General features: G+C 43.5%; 1 protein-coding gene across 5 annotated transcripts in view; it reads left to right on the forward strand.

Annotated features, from left to right (window-relative positions):
* Nucleotides 1-6,748: 6,748 nt before the first annotated feature.
* The window catches only part of NOS1AP (nitric oxide synthase 1 adaptor protein), an 82,070-nt gene continuing 67,444 nt past the window's right edge, over nucleotides 6,749-21,374 (forward strand). The window contains exon 1 of one of the 5 annotated variants that reach the window (XM_072998278.2): nucleotides 6,749-7,763. In XM_072998278.2, coding sequence (XP_072854379.2) covers nucleotides 7,641-7,763 — 123 coding nt within the window. In that variant the 5' untranslated portion in view covers nucleotides 6,749-7,640. Of the gene's footprint in view, nucleotides 7,764-8,168; nucleotides 9,714-21,374 lie in introns of those variants that run through there. The other 4 variants (XM_072998276.2, XM_072998277.2, XM_072998279.2 and 1 more) reach the window with 4 other exon arrangements.

Genomic DNA, 21,374 nt, shown 5'->3' on the forward strand with positions numbered 1-21,374 from the left:
AACAATGCAGAAATTAATGATCTTAAATTGCACAATACCGAGGTCAGATTTTTCATATAGACTAAGAATAATAAGGCACTGCCCCCAAAAGGATTTTTCTTTTGGTGACTTCCCTTATTTTAGAATACAAGAGAATGGTAGCCCAGCAAGCGAATTCACTCACATAAGCAACATAGGCTATATTCACAAAGGCTGGAATCTTATCATAGTAGTACTGTATACATATATAAGAAAGGCAATGGACAGGCTAGTAAGGTCTGCCTATGACTTTTACATTCATCAGTCTGATTGATATTCCAGCTAGAATGTTTGCCAAGAAGTTTTTTGCAAAAGTACCCAGTTTGGTGCAGTGGATGGTGTATTGGATCAGGACTTAGCAGACCGAGGTTCAAATCTCCATATGGTCACTGAAACTCACTGAGAGGGGCAATGACAAGATTACTCCTTAAATATCTTGAGAACCATATTAGAGTTGCCATTAATCAGACACAATTTGAAAGCACACAAGACAACATAAAAGATTGGGCAGAAGACTATGCCTTACTAGTCAAACACAGGCAGGATTGAGGAAAAGAAGATCTACCAGGGATAGATGTTATATTTTACTTAATTTGATAACTACATGCACAGGTCGGCAGCTGTTCACTGCTTTTGTACATTTAAGTATAGCTTTTGACTCTATAAATAGATGATGCCTGTGGGACAAAATGCTAAAAATAAACATAAATTTAAGACTTTGGTTCTTAATGAGAACTCTTTATTCAGCAACTGATTTGAAGGCCTGGACTTGGCTCCCACAGAAAAGGTTGCCCACCAAGGCTGTTTTTAGCTCCTTTTTCTTTAAGCTTCTGTGTACCTATTGTAAATGATGTTGTTGTAACCTTGCAGAACCAAATGCATAATGTGCCTGAAATGTTAAGCAAATTTATAATCTTACTTCCAACTACCTGAATGGGCCTGAGAGGGCTGCCAAAGACTGCTCAGAAAAGTAATACCCATCAACAATGGCAAATCCAAAGTTGTATGCCCTCGACAAAAGGAAAACAACAATGACAGACAGCTTGCTAATAAATTCAAAAGAACAAGAACAAGAAAAATCTTACTGCTATCTTAGCATAACATTTGTGGCATAAGGATTCCAGTTTTTGCAAAAAAATCACAAACAAACGAACCCTAAGATGAACTGAAACAGAATGCTTGAATTTACATATATAGGGTCAATATGTCCAACTCTAAACATTTTTAAAGCAAAGATGATACCAGTACTGATTTTTGGTGTGAACTTTAGGATTTTGCCAATCATACTAGAATTCAAAGAGTTCAAGACAATGTTGTGTATGACTTTAAAAATGACAATAGTTGCATGCCATCACGTCAATTCTGCGTTGCAGCAACACTCTCCAGAGCGTTCTAGGTAGAGAATGCACAGAGGTGGTTGGCCCTTCCCTTCTTCTGGAGGTGTCCTGGGATTGTGCAAGGCCCAGGGAATTCCCAGGAGAAGGGGGCGCACAAGGCCCCACAGGCTGGCTCTACTTCCAGGAGGCACAGTGGGAAATCAAACCCCCAACCTCTGGCTCTGCAGCCCTATACCTAAACCACTGAGCTATCCATACGATTTTAGGGTTTTCAAAATCTATCCTTTCTTACTTAATTGGGGCAGAATTGGGCCAGAATTAATTTGGGGTTAAATATATGTAGCATGGTTAATTTGGGGAGCAGAATAATCCATATGAAGGAAGACAGGTGTTCTAAGATCTACATAGAGGAACAAAGGTCATTAGAACAGCATTACGCATAGCGGAAATGTTCAATTCTGTTTCTTTCAGTGGAGTTGCCTCTTCTGTTTTCATTTATTTTGTGCAACACTCCTCTTTTTTCCACAAAAGGATGTGCCTCTTTCAGGTCATTTCAATTCACTTATTTTCCTATTCCTTAAGAAGGCACATGGGAGTGAGGTGATAAGGCAAGGAGAAGGCAGGGAAGCAGTAGTGGAGGGCGGGGGGGGGCACATGGTGGCTGAGGCAGAACAAGGACACTTTCACCTGGGATTTGGGTGAAGGAAAAAAGTAAGAAAAGAGAGAAAATAATTTTTTCTGTTCTCCTCTTTCATTTAAACAAACCCTTCATGTTTAAAAGGCTGTTTTCCTGAAATCAAATAAAGAACCCAGCAAAAGAAAGAGATTTTTTTTCATGTTTTTTTCTCCTTTGCTCTAAAACTGAAGTCCCATCTTTAAGTAAAGCTGCTTTGGTTACAAACATCTTCAAAACTATCTTGGAGCCTCTGTGCAAACACTGAACCTGTGGAGAGATGAGACTAGAATGATACTTAAGAGTTTTAGATATAGAGCCACAAACTGATATAGCTATCCTTTCACCCTTAAGAACAGTATAAACAGTTAGCAGGTGCATCACCAATGTGAACAATATCTATCATACCCAATGATAGCCAAGTATCAGAAGGCCTGCACTGGATTCAGTTTCAAGCAAATAGAAACAGTGATGCATGGGGGAGATTTTATGATACACCAGCCCAAGACAGATTGTGTATTTAGGGATATCCTTGCTAGAAACACTGCAGCTCTATGATCTACCCACTGCGAAGGAAAGACAACGTTAATATTTCAAGACATCTCCATTGAAACACTTAAGTGGGGTTAGAACTGTGTCTGTGTCTCTGAAGATGCCAGACACAGAGAATGGCAAAATGTTAGGAAGAAAAACCTCCAGAACACGGCCAAACAGCCCGAAAAACCTACAACAATCATCGGACCCCAGCCGTGAAAGCCTTTGATAATACAGTTTTAAATATTCTTTATTCAATTTAATTATGAGATGAGATCATCATAAAATGAAGGTTTGATTAGTAATGTGCTGAATGCCTCTTAGGAGTTACTTCAGGGCAAAGAGCTAATTTCAACAGGGTGGCAAAATACATGTAAAGGGCTATTGGCTCCACAAGATTATCAAAGCACCTTTCAATCCAATAGGATTTGCAAATCTAGTGGAACCCATAGAACCCCCAGAAAATGCATAAGTTTCTCTACTACAACAAAGCCCATTTTAAAAAGGGAATCTCCATGTCAAGGGCAAAACTAGTCCCACTGTGCTTCCATACTTTCCAACACACACCAATATTAAGGTTTCCCTTTGTTAGTAGTGTATACGCTCCATGTTTTGTTATTGTTTGCTTATGCTTAATAAAAAAAAACCATAAGATCATCTTAAGCTTCTTATTTACTTTTTATATCCGATTCTCATGATGGACACATGCACACACCGGTTCTATCCTTCATTATTACTAAGCAAGTTCAGACTGCTGGGACTTATACTTTTTCCCATAGTGGATCCTTTCCCACAGATTTAATACTGTGTTTTTAATTATGCAAGTCTCCTTGGATTCTTTTTTAGGAGAAAGGTGCAGTAACGATGTTTTACATACACACACATATACATATATAAATAAATAAATAAAATAAATAAATATATATATAAATAAATAAATAAACCAAGAAACCAGGCCTTCTCGGCGGTGGCCCCTCGGCTGTGGAACACTCTCCCTACTGAAATTCGGCTGGCACCCTCGCTGGGTGTTTTCAAAAACCAGTTGAAAACTTGGTTGTTTAAACAGGCCTTCCCCCCAGTCAATTAAGTGTTTTCTTTTTCTTCCTTGTTTGAGTCTTGCCATCTTGGAAATGTATTATTTAAAAATTTAAAATTAATTATTTTTATATATGTTATCTTGTTGTGTTTTAACCTATGTAAGCCACCCCGAGTAGATGTTGTCTAAAGGGGCGGGGTAAAAATCAAATCAAATCAAATCAAATCAAATCAAATCAAATCAATCAATCAATCAATCAATCAATCAATCAATCAATCAATCAATCAATCAATAAATAAATATTCATTTGCATTGATTCAAATGCTGTGGTCACTTGAACCAATGCAGGAAGGTTTGCATTGTGGTTCACACGATGATGTGGCAGCTGTGGAGGGTGGGGGAGGTTTTTGCAAATAATACTTGGTGCCAGCGCGGTTACACTAGGACATCTATAGATATAAATATGAAAAGAGAATAAGAGGAGGAAATGAGAAAAGGAAACTGCCACCTGGCCCTTGTTTGCAGCTTATTAAGATAGTTCTCCTGTAACCATGCTATGTTAACAAGCTGTGAACAAAGTCTGTTTAGCCAATTTCCTCCTCCCAGTGGGGTCAGTTAACATGAACAAAGCCAGGGAAACCAGAATCCCCTGGTGCAACTTCACAGATAGTGAATTGGTATTTCTTTCTGTGCAGTGACACCCTCAGTTAGATAACCCTCAGTTATGGAGCCAGAGGTTAAGAGTTCAAGTCTCCACTGTTCCTCCTGGAAGAAGAGCCAAGCTGTGTAGCTTTGGGTAAACTACTGTATACAGCTTGCAGAGTGCAGTACAAAAATAATTAACAAAATAGGATTAACAAATGAACAGGACATGCAAGCAGATGGTCTAGCTATGCTGCTTCCCCCTTGCACGCATACACATCTCTCTCCATCTAGGCCAAGAGGCCTTGAAGGATAATGCAAAGATAACTTCAGGGTACATTTGCTGCACCTGAATGGAGAAGGACCCAAAGCACCCAGGCTCCGCTGGTCGGCTGCCCCTGATTCTGGAGCAAGGAGAGGGATAAGCAACCATAGCCTGTCAGTCAAGTTCCCCCCTCCTTTCCCCACTTCTTTTTCTATGTGCCTTTGTTTCTGTGTCAAACCCTTCTCTCTTTGACTTCCGTAGTCTCCCCAAATTCTTATATTTGTTTACCCGGCTCTCTTCTCTGCTCATAAAAGCAAGGACTGAGTTGACATTAGCACCTACAGAAGAAAATGTGGAAATCCTGATTTTATGCATTCTTGTTGAAAGTAGGTCTTGTTCAGTATAATAACTGAAAGTCTGTATACCATTAAGGCTGCAAGATGCAAAAATATATTATTTATTTGACAAACTACAGAACAGCCTTTATTCCAAAGAGGATTCAAGGCAAAAATCAGAAGTTCAATATAACAAAAGCAATACAATAAGCAGAGAAAACTGAGAAACATAAAGGCTGTTTCAACCAGCTGAAAATCAAAACTGAAATTTAAATTACCTAAGCAAATACAAAGAGTTTAATTCTTACTGGAGCAATTAAATGGGACACGTTAGCACTACAGATGCAGTTTTTTGTTGCAGAATTTACACAGAAATAGATTTGCAGTGCACTCCTTCTAGGACAGTGTGATACATTTATACTGCCTGAAACAGAAACAGATACTAATTAAATTTATTTATTTATTTATTTATTTATTTATTTATTTATTTATTTATTTATTTATTTTATTTTATTTTATTTTATTGGACTTATATACCGCCCCATAGCGCTACAAGCACTCTCCGGGCGGTTTACAATTTTTTAATTATACAGGCTACACATTGCCCCCCCCCCGCAGCAAGCTGGGTACTTTATTTATTTATTTATTTATTTTATTCAACTTATATGCCGCCCACTCTACCCAAAGGTCTCTGGGCGGCTCACAATTGATATTGCAGAGTATTTTTTGCTCCAGCCAGTGTAAGTGCCACATTAGCTGCTTGCATCTCACCATGTTTACTTGGCACTCTCTCTCCAGGAGGCTTGATCCTTAGGGGATGATCAGGTTTAGGCCTGTGCATCACCAGTCTCTGTCTCATCAGTCCCACCCACCCCCCTTGTACAACAGCTGGCAGCAACTGTTGCAGTTTCAGACAAGCCCTGGCCTCTCCAAGCCAAGCAACTGACCCAGAGTGGCATTTCACTACTTAATAAGTGGTTAAAGAAAGTGAAGCTTAGAAGGCAGCACACCACAGGTGGCTGCAAAGTAGACCCATCCGGCCCCTCCACATAGGCGCGCTCGCTCTCTCTCTGCTCCTTTCTGTTGTTTTGCAACACTTGATGCTTTGTGCACTGCTTTCTATCATGTTATGCCTCCCGTATTTGGCACCCCATAGCTTTTACCTGGAGGAGACGCCAGCAGCATCACCCTCCAAGCACGCTTTCTACCCAGCCCCTTTGGCTTCAGTCCCGAACCGGTTATCCCCAAAAGCTCTCCTGGACCAGCCAACGGAGGCGGAGGCGCGAGGGGCCTCCCTGGGTGTGCTCTCGCATCTCTTCGCTCACCGACTCGGGTAGGAAACCCTGCGGCTCGCCTCCTTCGCGGGCTGCTGAGAAGAGGGTCAGCTGCGGACGAGGAAGGCCTTGCGGGCCAAGATGAAGATCATCCCCTCCCTGGATGGTCTCAGAGCCCCACACGGAGAGGGGGTGAAGCCGGGGCTGGCGGTATATGGAAGGCAGAGAGAGACCAGCATCTCCTCAGGAGAGAGCGCCAGCGGGGCTTGGAGGCGCGCAACGGGACGGCTTGGAAGCGCGGACAAGAGGCGGGTCGTTCCACAAGCGGTGGCCCGTGTGTGCAGGTGTTGGCTTCCACGTAGTCTTCGCATGCTGTTTCTCACATCTGGAAGCGCCTGCTGCGCCCTCGATCGGACAACCCGACAAAATACTTTCTTGGGCGAGACCCCTTTTCCCCCACCACCACCAATACAGTGCAGTGAGACCCTCCGCACACTCCGCCGCCGGCGGTAAACAAAGCCTGGTCCCTTCAGGCCGGCTGGCCAAGCGATGCCCGCCCGCCCTCCCTGCCCCGGGCGGCCAGGGCGCAAGTTCCCTCGGAGGCGCATCGCCGCCCGCGTCCCCGTCCCCCTCCCCTCGCTTGCCCGGCCGGCGCGGGTGAGGACCGGTCCCGGAGCGGCAGAGGCGGCAGGCTAGGCAGGGCGCCCCGCCACACCAACAGCTGCCCGCTTGGAGGCGACGGCCGGCCGGCCTTCGGGTCGCCTCCTTTGCCGCCACACGGAAGGCGGAGCTTGCACAGGGGGAGGCTCTCTCCCCCCCCCCCCCCCCACCGCGCTCTCCGCTCCCGGATAAAGGCGGCAAAGCGAGCCGGAGAGGGAGAGGAAAAACCGGGAGCGCTCAGGCGGAGAGATCAGAAGCGCGTCGCCCCGAGTCACGCGGGTTAACGGCGGTGACCGAGTGCGAGGGGAGACGGCAGCGCGGAAAGGGCGGGCGCTCCCCCCCCCCCCGGGCAGGGCTGCGCACCTGGTCCAGAGGCCCCCAACGAAGCCTTGCGTGGCGAAGGGGCCGAAAGCCGCCCGACGAGCCCGCCGCCCGGGGCCTGCTCGCAGGAGGAAACAAGAAGCGAGGCGAGAAGAGCTGGGAGAAAGCGCCGCCTCTTGCAATCCCACCCCCGGAGTCCCTCGCCATTGGATTCTCGCGGGAAGGAGGGAGTCCTCCCTCCCGGTCGGCGGGCGGGCGGGCGAGCGGGCAGGCAGGGATTGGCGGGCGCCCCGGCAACGTCTCGTCTTCCTGGCAGGTCCCGCGTCGGAGCGCCCCAGAGAGGGAGACCGAGAGTCGCCGCCGCCGCCGCCGCGCTCGTTCCGCCCTGCTCGGGGGTCAGGCGCGGGTCGGGGAGCGCGGCCGGTGCCCGGGCGCCGTCGGCGGCAGCGCCGCTCCTCAGCCCCTCGACGGCCGGCCCTGGGGCGCGCGGGTTGCTGGGCTTTGCGCCGCCGCGGGCCGAACGACGGGCCGAGCTCCCTTCCGCCATGCCGGTCGGTGCCTCCCCTTCGCTCAAGTCCCGGTACAACTTGGTGGACGACAGGCACGACCTGCGCCTCCCGCTCCACAACGACGACGCCTTCCAGCACGGCATCGGCTTCGAGGCCAAGGTAAGGGATCCCGACGGACCTCGGGGCGCCCGCGAAGCGTCGGGAGCGCTTCTGAGTGATTGATGACGGGAGAAGTTCCAGTTTTCATTTCGGCGAGCTTGGCTCCTGCCTGGCCTCCTGCGTGCCTTCCGGGCTTCCTCCTCCCTGCCGCCACCCCCCACCCCACCCCCCCGCGTGCCGGTTTCTTGGGATTTCCTCTCTAGTATTCCGGCGCTCCAGAACCGATCCCTGCTTTGTACAGGGCACTTGGCAATGGCTGGAAAGTGCCCTCCCTGTCCTCGTCCTTCCCAGCCGAAGCCTTGCACAGAAATCTCAGGAGAAATCCTGGTTCTGACGGAATTGTGCTTTAGGCACTGTGGGTCCAGTGCTGGAAAGGATTCAGAAAGTTGGGGCAGGGGATGGCAGATCTCTAGCCCTCCGCTGGCAGGACTGGCTTTAGTAATTGATTGCCTACCCACAATCCAGCCTTGAAAAATTGTGCTTCTTTTGAGGGGTGCAGTTTGGTTCGTTGTAATTTCTAAGGAGAGTTGAAAGGAGTGTGAGGATGGGAGCAGAATGAGGCTCAGGGCTTGTGAGCTGGTGCTTCGAAACCTGCTGCCAAAGCAACATTCTTCAGTTGGGCTTCCTTGTTGACTTTTCCATCTTTTCATGCATTAATTGGTTCCCCTTGTGTGTTGTCTGGTGTCCTTGTTTGCATTATGGGAATTTAGCTTTCAGGTTATTTTGCACCGAGTGGAAAGTGCTTCCCTTTGTTCTTCTCATATTTGTAGCCTAAAGTTCCAGGTGTTGCCTTCGTTCTAGGAGCAGGTGCCTTGTCTCTTTCCTCTACATAAGCAAATGCTGAAGCAGTTACAAGGAAATGTTTTTATTGTGCCACTTGCTCAAGATCACAGTGGGTGGTGCTGAACCCTAGGAAGGCTGTGGTGGATAGTTACTTGATTCAGCAAGCCTTCCAGATGTCTATGTGTCAAATACTTTGGCACAACTTTGCCCCTTTGATGGAAATTAAACCAAAGGGCTTTGAACTTGGACTTTCACTTCCTTTAAAAAAAAGTGCCCTGCTTATATACTGCCCCCTAATGTTTAAAGCACCCTGTGGGCAGTTTCTAATTTAATTATGCAGGCTACGTGTTGCGAAAGCCCCCCTCTCCCTCCCTGTGAGCTGGCTACTCAATTTACCGACCTTAGAAGGAGGAAAGGCTGAGTGAACCTTGAGCCAGCTACCTGGGACTGATCCCAGGTCATGAACAGAGTTGCTATGATTAGACTTTTATGAAAATTATTGCTCCAACATTTTGCTCACAGAGTTGTTATGGGGACAGAATGGGGTGATTTATGCTAATTAATAGTTGACCATGATTTGGCATTTCCATATGCAAAGCAGTCTTAATTTCCCAGTGGTATCAGCCTACCTTATGATGCTCAAAAAAAGGAACGCAAGCAGAATCTGGCATAAGCCATGCAGCTTCCAAAGAGTCGCTCTTGGCACAAGTTGTTAAACAAAGGAGGCAAAGGAGGCCAACACTTGGCAGATAACTGCAGCTTGGCTGACACCGTAAGTGGGAGAGGTTGTCTTCTGAGCACCATCGTCCTATAGGACATATTGCTCAGCTGCCCATAAAAAACAGGCAAGGGCAAGGCAAGAGGGTCTGGTAGAAGACCTGGAAGACAGGAGGAGTCGTTCCAGGTGGGCCCAGGAGGGGAAACGGGAGAAGTGTTTTGGGCTACAAACAGGGCATAGTTGCCAGTGTGGCTCTCCAGGTTGTTGTAGTTTTTTGGGGACTACAACTCCCAGAATCCCCAGGCCGCATTGCTGATGGTAAAGGATTGTGACAGTTGTCATCCAGGACATAGGGAGTGCCAAAACTCCTGAACTAAACCCTCTCAGATTCGGGCTCATGTGGATCCCAATTAAGCACTGATGGATAACCAAGAGGCTGAGCCAAATGGGTAAGTACTGTATCTAGTGTCTATCAAGGCTCTAGTGTAGAAAAAGGACATTTATTATTTTATTTATGTTTACAAGAGATTTCATTGCGGCATGGAAACATGAGATCCTTGTAACCTGCCTAACATAAGCAACTGTGGAAGATTTGTATCAGTTGTTTCATGTACACATAAACATACATTCCTGTTATTTAAAACCCATCCTGTTATCTAAGTTAGCATTCAATTTCTGAGTAAGGAAAGGGTTATTGATTTTCTTGCAAAATACTTTGCATGTCTTTGAACAGGTGTCTTATGGCATCTGTCACTGTCACAGATTTTAAACTTTCTTTTTAAATAAGATAAGGTTATGTGTATTGTTAAATATTCATGCCTCCATACCGTATATTTTTGATTTATTTTTGTGGAGAGGATGGTGGTGATGTGGTTTTAATTACTTCTGAATTCTGCAGGGTTCTTGTTAGTCCCTTGTGACATAGCCATGGATGTGCCTGTTTGAACCAGTTATTTGCTGCCCAGGCAACAGCTAGATTGTTTTCTGTATCTCACTGCACTCAGACTTATAGTCTAACTATGATGAGGGACTTCAAGGCAATAGCAGGCTTGCAAATGGATGCTTACTTGATTGCCAGTGGCAATCTTATTTCTTTTTATGTAACACATGATTAACACAGGTATATAGGCTCCTGGTAAGGCAGTTTTTTTTAAAAAAAGTACAGTGGTGCCTCAACTTACAAATTTAATCCATTTCAGAAGATGGTCGTAACTCGAATTGGTAGTAAGTCGAAGCACCATTTCCCATAAGAATGCATTGAAACCCCGTTAATCTGTTCCCGATGGGAAAATCACACCCCCCAAAAAAAACCCAAAAAAGAAAAAACCCACTGCAAGCCCCATCAGAATGTGCTGGGGCCAAAAAAAAAAATCACAAAAAACCCACAACACCACAGCAAGCCCCATTGGAACGCGCTGGGGCCAGAAAAAAAAATCACATCAAAAAAATAAAAAACATCACAGCGCAGAAACATAAACCCCCTGCAGCCCAAACCCACCCTGCAAAACCCTGTACTCGCTCAGAACAGGCATTTTAAAAAGCAGAAAGCAGCACCAGGCAATCCGAAGCCTCCTCCAGCACACTCTCTCTAACCATTGGGGCGAAAGTGCTACAAAGAAGCAGCCTCTTCGCAAACCAATAGTTAGTACATTTGAATTCCCCACCTTTTCTCCCACCTTTTTTTCTGTCATAACTCGACGCTCCAGCTGCAAGTCGAAGCAGAATTTTGCACCCGGAGCAGGTCATCACTTGAATTGGTCGTAAGTTGGGACGTCCGTAAGTCAAGGCACCACTGTATAGTTACTACTTTAGTACATTTGACTGGTCTAGTATTTGCTGATCTAACATTAAATATTGTGTCAACTTTAACATTAAAACAGCAGATTTTTTAAGAATAACCCATTGCTCACCTAGAAATATACCCAGTGTAGTGTAGCATAGTGGTTCCCAAACGTGGGTATCTTAGGTGTTCTTCAACTGCAGCTCTTGGAAACCCAGCTTGTGGTGAAGCCTTCTGAGAACTGCAGCCCAAGAACACCTGGATTACCCAAGGCTGGGCACCACAGTGGTGTAGTGGACAGAGTGACAGACTAGGCTTCAGGAGGCGTGAGTTTGAATCAGCCATGGAAATTCAGTGGGGATGTGGACCTGATAAAACCACTTCTTAAAGGTCTCACTTACTCTGAAAGCATATTAGGGTCACTGTGTCTGTTCCGACTCGATGTCACATTACGATGACAACAACAAAACAACAACAAACCCTGAAAGCAATTAAGCCTTTTAAAGTCAGCAACATGAAATTGGCTTGAGAATTTAAAAGGCGTGGAATCTTTGGGAAAACGCCATACAATGTGTTCAATGCCCCCTTTGTGACCTCCTCCTCTTGTTTCTCAATAACTAACCCAAGACAGGGGAAAGGGAGGTGGGGGGGAGAAGGCCTCCTTCTCCCTTGGCCTCCTTCTCCATTGTGAATTGATGTGAAGAGTGTCCGTTTTCTGCTAGAAAATAAGGAGAACACTTTTGCAGGTGTCTCAGTTTGAATGGTCACAACATCCTTGAAACCAGCAGACAATCAGGCAAGTTCCTCTTTGGTTCCTTTGTTAGGCAAGACAGGCCCTATCTAAACATGGTCAAAGAAATAGGCAATTGATTAGTTGGTTGACAATATTTGACAGGATAACTGACCAGTATCTGAGCCCTATAGTAATCCTTGTTGACTTGTTTGCATGACTGGCTTGATATCCAGAGTGGTATACATTAGCATTGGATTCAGCCTGAGACGGGCAGATAGATGTTGAAGGAATCCTGGGTATGGGAAGAATGGGATTCTAAATGTCATAACGTCAGAAACAGATGTAAGATGTTAACCAAACTACTGAGGAGCAACCCCTACAACATCCTTAATTTTTTGACAAAATTAAAGTGGTAGATGTTAATTACCTTGTTGTAAAGGTGGGGTAGAAATATTTTGTGATAGTGGTAGACATAGTAGTAACAATAGCAATAATAAAAATAAGGCCTTGAAGGTAGTCTTCAGATGAGTAGAAAAAAAACTATAGCTATATCTTTTCATTTCTTTTTTTTAAAATTTGTTGAAGCTGTACACTGTCTGAGGAAGACTCCCCATTCCACATGTTATGTGGATAGCAGACGTCTTCTGTTCCTTTGGCTTCATAAGTGAAGGGGAAGATTGCTGGAGGATGATTGGTATCAGGTCTCACAATGAAGTCATTATCCACATCAGAATGGAAACCATTTTCTAATGACCAAACTGAACTTAGTGTCTACTTGACCAAGAGTGGGACTCCAGTTTGATGTCAGAAAGCATACGATGCCATTCTTGATGAGTGAACTTCTTGCAATATTGTACAAAATGTTCACATTATAGCTATTATACCCTACAGAACCTTTTTTGCTAAAAAAAAAGGTGCTTGGCAAGAGATTTTCTATTTTCTTACAATGCAACCTAACTCAGAGACACACCAGCAGCAGTGGATTTGGAATGAGTAGAAGTCTCTCATGCCTACATGCCACAACTATCTTTGTGCTAGCAGAGCTGGTAGAGTGATCTGCTAGCACATCCAGCAGGGGACCAGCCAGCAGAAGAACCAAAAAAATGTGTAGATAAAGGGCAGGGGGAAATGAGGGAGGAGCAAAGCTATACTAGATCGAAACCTCCTTCAACCCAAGATTGTCCTGAGAAATTCCCAATATCCCTAATTTGGGTAGGATTTTGATTCATCATAGCTTTAGCTAGTAGTTTCAGCTCTGATAACCACCAGCCATCTCTCTCAGTCAGAATGGAATGTCTAGTTAACTATTTTGGGCTGTTAAGGAATTTAGCTTTGCACAGGAAACAATAAAATGAAAAGTTCCCAGTGAAATCCAGGTTGCAGGGAAGAAAGATTATATTATGTCTTGATTTTGCTGTCAAGACAAGTGAATTTGAACAAAGAGTAGAAGAAACGGAGTATAGAACGCTGTATAGAAAGTGAACGAGGAACAAAGAAAATCTTAGTTATAATGAGAGGAATGCTACCTGTGAGAAACACAACTAGAAACCAGCTAGACCCTGGTTTTGAAGTAGAGATGGACACAAAGGACGAGTTCGGCAGTTTGTGCCAATTCATTTTTTGGCTGAACAGTTGTGGGCAGTGGGCTGACGTCCCTGCCTTGCCCTCTCCGGGCACTGCCTCTGAGCGGGTGCCTGCCAGAGGAGGTGGTGCTGGGAAGTACTGACCACCTGTTTGGACAATAAACAAACCAGCATGAACTGCTGAACTGGCAGTTCATTGCCCATCTCTATTTTGGAGATATCATTGTCACTTGATGGGCAGCAGGTGTGGGGAATAAGATTGTTTTTTTTAAAGTTTGTTCTACTAGGAAATCTGTTTTGGCAAGTAGCACTTTTTTATATTTATATGAATACACACATTACCCTTTGTTTGACTGTATGTTGACTCTTTAATATCCTTTTGTAACCATGCTGGTTTTATTCTGTCACTTAAGGGGAAAATTGCCAAGTCCATTGGATTTCTGAGTAGATACACTACTAGAATGTGAGTCATGGTGGTTTCTGCTTGATGGGGAGCAACAGCTCTCCTAGCAACCCTTTCATGGAAACATTTCTGTTTCTCTCTGTGTGTAAACTGACTGAGAGCATTAGAAGATCAGAGATAAAATTCCAGAATTAGTGTGATGATGTCACAAGAGATGAAAGTAGACTTTTTATAACATTGTGCTGCCCGTCCTTCCTCCAGTTTTCCCTAAATCCTTCAGATGATTAAGGCCTGTGTTTTAGCAAAATCTCTTTGAATATTAAATTGAGGGAATTCCCGGAATGGTTTATAAAAGTTAAACTAGGCCATTCAGATAAACTACATTTCTATTTAGCTTTAAGTAAACATCCTTGAGGACTCTAAACCCTTTCCAAGTTAAAAAAAAGTTTTGGATTTTTATTTATTTATTTATTTATTTATTTATTTATTTATTTATTTATTTATTTATTTATTTATTTATTTATTTATTTATTTATTTATTTATTTATTTATTTTTGCCACCAGAGGGCATGAAGGGCCTTTTTCCATAAAGAAGAAATTTGTAGTACGTTTGAGGGGGTGCAAGTGTGGTGGAAGGTGCTTTTCAAGATGTGGTGGTGGGTGGATGTGGCTCCCAGGCTACTTTAGCTTTTAGAAGACTTCAGTTTGTGAGAGTTCACCTAACTGTTCCTCCTGCTGCTCTGAAATAGCACCTCCACACTGCTGTCTGGCGCATGGTTATTCTTTGGGGACAGAAGGAAATATACCTACCTAGTGATGGAGCTATGGATTTATCTTCTGTGGTAGAAGGAAATGCACAACAGTCTACTCAAGGCTGATGTTTGGGAGAAATCAATAAGTTGTTTCAGCTCCAATCTATCCTGGAGACCTTCCATAATTTTAATTGTGTGTGAACCTTTAAAAACGTAGTGTGGTGTAGTGAATAGAGTGAGGGACTAGAACTCAGGAAGGAGGCCTGGGTTCAAAATCTCCACTCAGCCAAGCAAACTCACCAGCCACTCCTTAAATATGTCACTTAACTTGAAAGCCTATTATGGTTGCTATACATTGATTCCAGCTTGACAGCACATCAAATGAACAATGGCCCTTCTAATTTCTGGCCCTCTAGTTGGAGGCCAGATAGAAAGATTTTTGAGGGCTGTGTCCAAAGAGGAGGTGTCAAATGGTTCTGCTGCATACGGTGCTTGGAAATGAGACCCCTAAGAGTCAGCAGAGACATGGCACGACATCCTTGGAGCACCTGCTTGAAGGCTACCTTCTGTGATCTGCCAAAAAAAAATACGGAGGATCCTTATGGGCAGATTTTTCTTAATGCCTCCCTCCATTCCCTGCTAATTAGTGCTTTATAATGTTGATACTGAACATGCAGTGCTACTCGTGTTCCCTTAGAGTTTGGTTGCTAAATGATTCTTTGATGCTACACACCCACAGGCAAACCAAGGTTTGGATGTCTTTGTTCGCTCCCTCCCTCCCTCCCTCCCTCCTTCCTTCCTTCCTTCCTTCCTTCCTTCCTTCCTTCCTTCCTTCCTTCCTTCCTTCCTTCCTTCCTTCCTTCCTTCCTTCCTTCCTTCCTTCCTTCCTTCCTTCTTGTTCCACCTCTACTGATCTTTTCCCCCCTAAAAGCTCCGATTACATTTCTGTAGAAAAATAACATGGAAATGTACCTAATAGTCAAAGAGCACAGAACATCCAAAGTTTGATCAGTAATTTTGCAAAATGTATAACAATTCACATGCCAAAATGATTCCATAACAGGGACCACCACCTTCTCCCTCCCATACATTACTCTTTCCCCTTACTTTCAAGTAACACATGCAGGAATTACTTCATCTCTGGTAACATACGGTTCTGAATTATGGATTCAATAAACCTTTTAAGTCTACTTTCAGAGCTGTCAGTTCAGTAAATAACCACTGAGTTCTTGCTTCACAACAAAAGGGCTTTCCCAAGTGATCTGATGCTTACTGTGCTGACAGGATCCAGAACTAGCAACCACCCCCCTCCTCATTAAAATCACGGTGCTTTGCTCTTGCACATCCCTGAACCTCATGCCCCAACTGCTTACATCACAGAAACACCATCAACAGATACCACCTGCCCCCTCTCTTTACAAGAAGATATCACAACTAACTGCATGAGATAATGCCCATTCAAATTGTTCCGGCTTGAAAAAGTACTATGTCCAGTTCTGGACAGTGCACTTTAAGAAGGATGCCAGCAAATTGGAACAAGTTCAGAGGAGGGCAACAAGGATGATCAGGGGACTGGAAACCAAGCCCTGTGAGGAAAAACTGAAAGCTCTGGGCATGTTTAACCTTCAGAATAGAAGGTTGAGGGAAGATACAGGGGCAGGATCTGTTCCTAATCATCCAAGAATGCAGGATATGTAATAATGGGTTCAGGTTACAGATTTTTGCTAAATATCAAGGAAGACTTCCCGATTGTTAAAGCAGCATGACCATGGCACCAATTACCCCAAGAGGTGAAGAATGCTGGAAGCATTCAAGAAAAAAATTGGATGACCATCTGTCAGATCTACTTTGATTTGGATTCCTGCAATGAGCAGGGGGTTGGGCTCAATGACTTTGTATGCCCCTTCCAACTCAATTATTCTATGATTTTAAGAGTTGTTTCTGTAGTGTACTGAGTAGAACCAGGGTAAGATTAGAATCATTTACTGTTTCACTGTTAACAAGAACCATTAAATTTTGTTGCAGCATTTTCAGTACTGTACTAGTAACTTCTGCTAGAAGTTTGTTTATATCAGGTAAACCTGGCCTCTTCATGGCAGGAGACTTAGGGGAAGGAGTCAAAACTTGAGCTGAAATGTTTGTGTGGACAACATTTTCAACTGATCTTACAAGATCTTGGCATTGTTTCTCATTTCAGAATCAGAATTTAATCTGTTAGTAACTTGATATTTTAAAAGCATTGACTTTTGGCATGGTGTGTGTTTGATTATCTCCTTCTCTATGAGCAGGAAGTTGAGGGGTTCAGCCATGGAGCATAAGTTTTGGATTGAGCTCGTCCAGTCATCCAGCATGGAAGTGATATTCAGTTGTTGTTCCAAAAGATATACTAGAGGATTAAAAGATTGCTTTGAAACTCATTGCAACTCTCTTTTGTCGACATAGTACGATAAGGCTGGTTTCTCTGGGTGCACAGTGTTATCGGAAAACACTCTTGTTGCAAATATTCAAGAGATAAACTTGCATTCCATTAGCATTGTAGGGATTGTTGAGTAGACACAAGACAAGAAGTTTTTTTTTTTTTTTTTTTTTTTTTTTTTTTTTTTTTTGGAGAATCATAGAATACAGTAAGTGAGTAGGAAGGGGCTTATAAAGTCATTGGGCCCAACCCCCAGTCTTCCAGTTTGATTAGTTTGGTAGTTTCCGAATTCTTTCCAAATTGATAAAGCATATGTCTGAGCACACTAGCTCTTTTGATTACTCATCTGCCGGGAAATGAGGCTGAGCTGTTGAAAAATATTTGATATATTTTTAGCTATGAGAAAGGTATGCTTTGACATAAAGTCCAGATCAAATCTTTCTGAGAAACCTGATTGCAGGCTATGTTCCGAGGATAGTTCCAGTGTAGGTGTTTATCTTTAAGAAAAAGGTTATTGTTATCATTTGAAGCACGTTGAGTGTATAAATCTGATTCTAGAGCCTCACTAGCTCCTTCAGAGTATTATATTGTTTGGTTGTTGTGGGTTTTTCGGGCTCTTTGGCCATGTTCTGAAGGTTGTTCTTCCTAACGTTTTGCCAGTCTCTGTGGCCAGCATCTTCAGAGAACAGGAGTCAGAACTCTGTCTGTGCTCTAGTGCAGCTTGTTTGGATAGTTGAGTATTTATAACTGTAGGATAAGTTTTTGTCCTTTTCAGGAGATGGGTGATTGTGGTGATCAGCGTGTTTTTTGTTTGGGTGTACTGTGATAAGTGGGAGAGATTATCTGTCACTGTGGTTGATGGGTGTCATTAGCTGGTCTTTTGTGTAGAGTGGTCACCACTTTTTGTAGCTGGGTAGAGTTCATTGACCTTTTGCAGGCTGTATTTTTCAGTGCTGAGAGACAGGCTTTGTTGAGTTTTAAACTTCCTTCTTTTTTGTTGAAGCTCTGCTGGTGTTCGTGGATTTCAGTGGCTTCCCTGTGCAGTCTAACATAATGATTGCTGGTGTTGTCCCACTGAAAATAGCTAGTCTTTAGGCAGTGTTGGAAAAGGGCCTTGATGTCTTCTGGAAAGATCTGCTGGATGAGTGTCAGAGTGTCCTTTATCGGTACCTTGGGGAATAGGGATACTAAGTCAAAGCTGATCAGTCTGTCCCTGGGGTTGAGTTTTAGGGTGCTGATCTTGCTTATGAAATGTCCTGAGTCTTTGATGTAGGATGAAGTTTATCTGAAGTGGGTCTGTAGGAGGGTGGCTAGGTATTTTTCTAATTCATATGTCGGGGAGCTTGATGGCACTTACAGTGGGCCTGAGTGGGATTAAGTCTTTGTGGATTTTGGGGAGTCCCTATAGTCTTAGTGGGAGAGCTTCTATCTTGCAGATTCCTTGAAGGACGTTGGGGTGCAGGGAGGAACTCCTGATCAGCATGTTTATTTGTTTTGTGATTTTGTTGGTTGGGTCCCGTTTCAGTTTTCTGTAGATGATGGGGTCTAGAAGTTGCCTGATTTTGTCCTTGTATTCTTCTGTTTGCATGGTTACTGTGGCGTTGCCTTTGTCTGCTGGCAGAATGATGATGACCAGATCGGAATTTAGGGACATGATAGCATTTCTTTCCTTTCTTGTTATGTTGCTTTGGGGGGGGGGCTTTGCTTTTTGTAGGATCCTTGTCACTTCACCTCTTACTTCTTCTGCTTTTTTCTTCTGGAAGATGATACAGTGCTAATTCCACGTTGGCAATGATGTCTTCCATAGGAATTTTGCTGGGTGTGACTGCGAAGTTTCCTCCTTTGGCTAAGACCGAGGTTTCTTCCAGGGAGAGTTGCCGTTCAGATAGGTTGATGATGATGCGCAAGGTGTCCAGTGTAGGTTTCGGTTGGCTTGTTTGGCATTTGATGAATTTCTGTTTTTGTCTGGCTGTGTGGTTCACAATTTCTTTTTCCATCTTTCTGTAGGAGAGGATATCGATCTTGTCCCAATCTTGACTTCTCATTTTTTGACTGATATTGATGTGTAGGAATAGTTGTCTGTGGAGATATTAGCTTGTCTGTAGTTGTTTAGCAGATTTTGGTGATGAGTTCTTGCTCATTTTTACTTTCTTTTATTTAATATCTGCTCTTGGTCTCTGCAGTGTCCCTCTTTGAAAGTCCTCTTCTTTTTAGCAGAAGATCCTTTTGAATAAATAATGGTTATAGAAGGATGGGTTACTTCTGTAAAGATTACTTAGGTTAATCTTTCCATCTCCCCAGGTACTGGATATAATGGTTGAAAGGATATCAGTAGAAAACGTTGCAGTTCTGAAACTGGGCTTGTGTTTTGAGAGATACTTATTACCATATTTTTCTGTTTACAAGATGGCCCAAAGTATAAGACGACCCTCCCCTTTTCTGACCCCCAAATTAGAAAATGTGCACGCTTACAACCCTTTGATCCTCCCACCATTTCCTGGCTGCCTTTCCCACTTTCTAAGCCCTGCGGAGCTTAGGAAATGGTTAATGCAGCCATGAAAGGGCAGTGTGCTCGTGCCCCTTTGATCCTGACGCCCTTTCATGGCTGCTTTACTCTGTGGCTTCACAAAAGGCAGGGAAAGCGACCCTTAATTTTTGGTCTAATTGTTTGAGTAAAAAGTCTCATTTTACACATGGTAAAATATGGTAGTTAACAGCAATATATGAAGATCAGAAATAATGGAGTAGGTCAGCCTTATTTTCTAATTCTGACTTTGGAGCTTTTTCCATCTCTAACTCTCTCTCTCTCTCTCTCTCTCTCTCTCTCTCTCTCTCTCTCTCTCTCTCTCTCTCTCTCTCTCTCTCTCTCTCTCTCTCTCTCTCTCTCTCTATCTATCTATCTATCTATCTATCTATCTAAGATATTTTACCCTTCTTTTCTCCTAAAAAGCATTGAAGGTAGCTGATGTTATTAAAAATCAATAATATAAAAGCTAAAAACAATAAATTATTACATAGTTAAACAAATAGATTAAAAAAACCTCTTAGCCAGTCACTAAGGAAAGAGCCTGCTTGAAGAGAAAGGTCTTTGCCTGCTGACGGAAGGACAGCAAAGATGGGGCCAGCCTGGCCTCCTATGGGGACGGGGGTTCCAAGTCCTAGGAGCAGCAACAGGAAAAGCTCCCTCCTATGTCCCCACCAAACACACCTGTGAAAGTGGTGGGACTGAGAGAAAGGCTTCCCCAATGAACTCAAAATCCAGGCAGTTTTATAAAGGTAGGTGTGGTTTTTGAGATTGTTTGGATCCAAGTTGTTCAGAGCTTTATAGGTCCAAAGCAGCATTTTGATTTGTGTCCAGAAACAGGCTGAGAGCCAGGGGAGGTGCTGTAATAAGGGTTATGTGATCCTCGTAGGCAGCCTCAGTTCACTATCTGTTTGCAGCTTTTTGGACCTCTTGAAGTTTCTGTACATCTTCCAAACACTTTCCACATAAAGCATCTTGCAGTAGTTCAGTTGGGATGTAACCAGGGCATGTGTCACTGTGGCCAGGTCAACCATCTCCAGGAGTGGGCACAGCTGGCACACTCATTTTAACTGTGCAAATGCAGAGTTCTGGCCTCTGTTTAAACCTGGACATCTAGGCTCAGGGATGAACCCAGGAACACACCAAAGCTGTGTTTTTAGGGAGAGTTTAACTCTATCCAGCACAGGTTTTTTATCCCTGTCTTGTCTGGATTAAGTTTCATTTTATTCGCCCTCATCCCAGTCCTGACACTGGTCTAGAACCAAAACAGTTTCTTCAGATTTAGATGGCAAGGAGAGAGTTGGGTGGCATCTGCATACTGGTGACACTGAACCCCAAAACTCTGGACTGTCAGATCCTGAACTGGATAACTGACACACACATCTGGAGTTCCACAAAAATTTATAGACCTCTGGGGCGAAGAGAACGGATTCTTTGATTTGTCATATTCCCAGTAAAGGGTTAATACCAGAATGAAATCAAATAACCAGTAACAAGCTGTTTGTAAACTCATCTGGGTATCTCAATATAAGTGTCTTAATTGTTGCAATAATTCCAAGCCAATCCATAACTTGTTAATTCTACACAAGTTCCATTTATTTACAGCATTTCTAGGTTCCATGCTTGAAAGTAGCAAATCCAAAAATGATCAAAGACAGTTTTACAGTTACGAGGAAAAAACTGTAGGCACATGTGCTTAAACCCAAAATTTATACAGAAATGTAAAACAGTAAGCTGTAGGGTTACTTAAAATACGTCCTTGCAACTTGTAAAGAAAGATACTGAAACTTAGGTTACAGGAATAATTCAAGCAATGTATGAATCAAAATACAAAATTATTAAAACACAGGAGCTCATAGCCTATAAAGGCAGAGAATACATATTTATAATACTTCAGAGTTCTTAAGAATAAAATCATA

Source organism: Pogona vitticeps, chromosome 4 (assembly GCF_051106095.1).
Source record: "Pogona vitticeps strain Pit_001003342236 chromosome 4, PviZW2.1, whole genome shotgun sequence".
Classification (NCBI taxonomy): domain Eukaryota; kingdom Metazoa; phylum Chordata; class Lepidosauria; order Squamata; family Agamidae; genus Pogona; species Pogona vitticeps.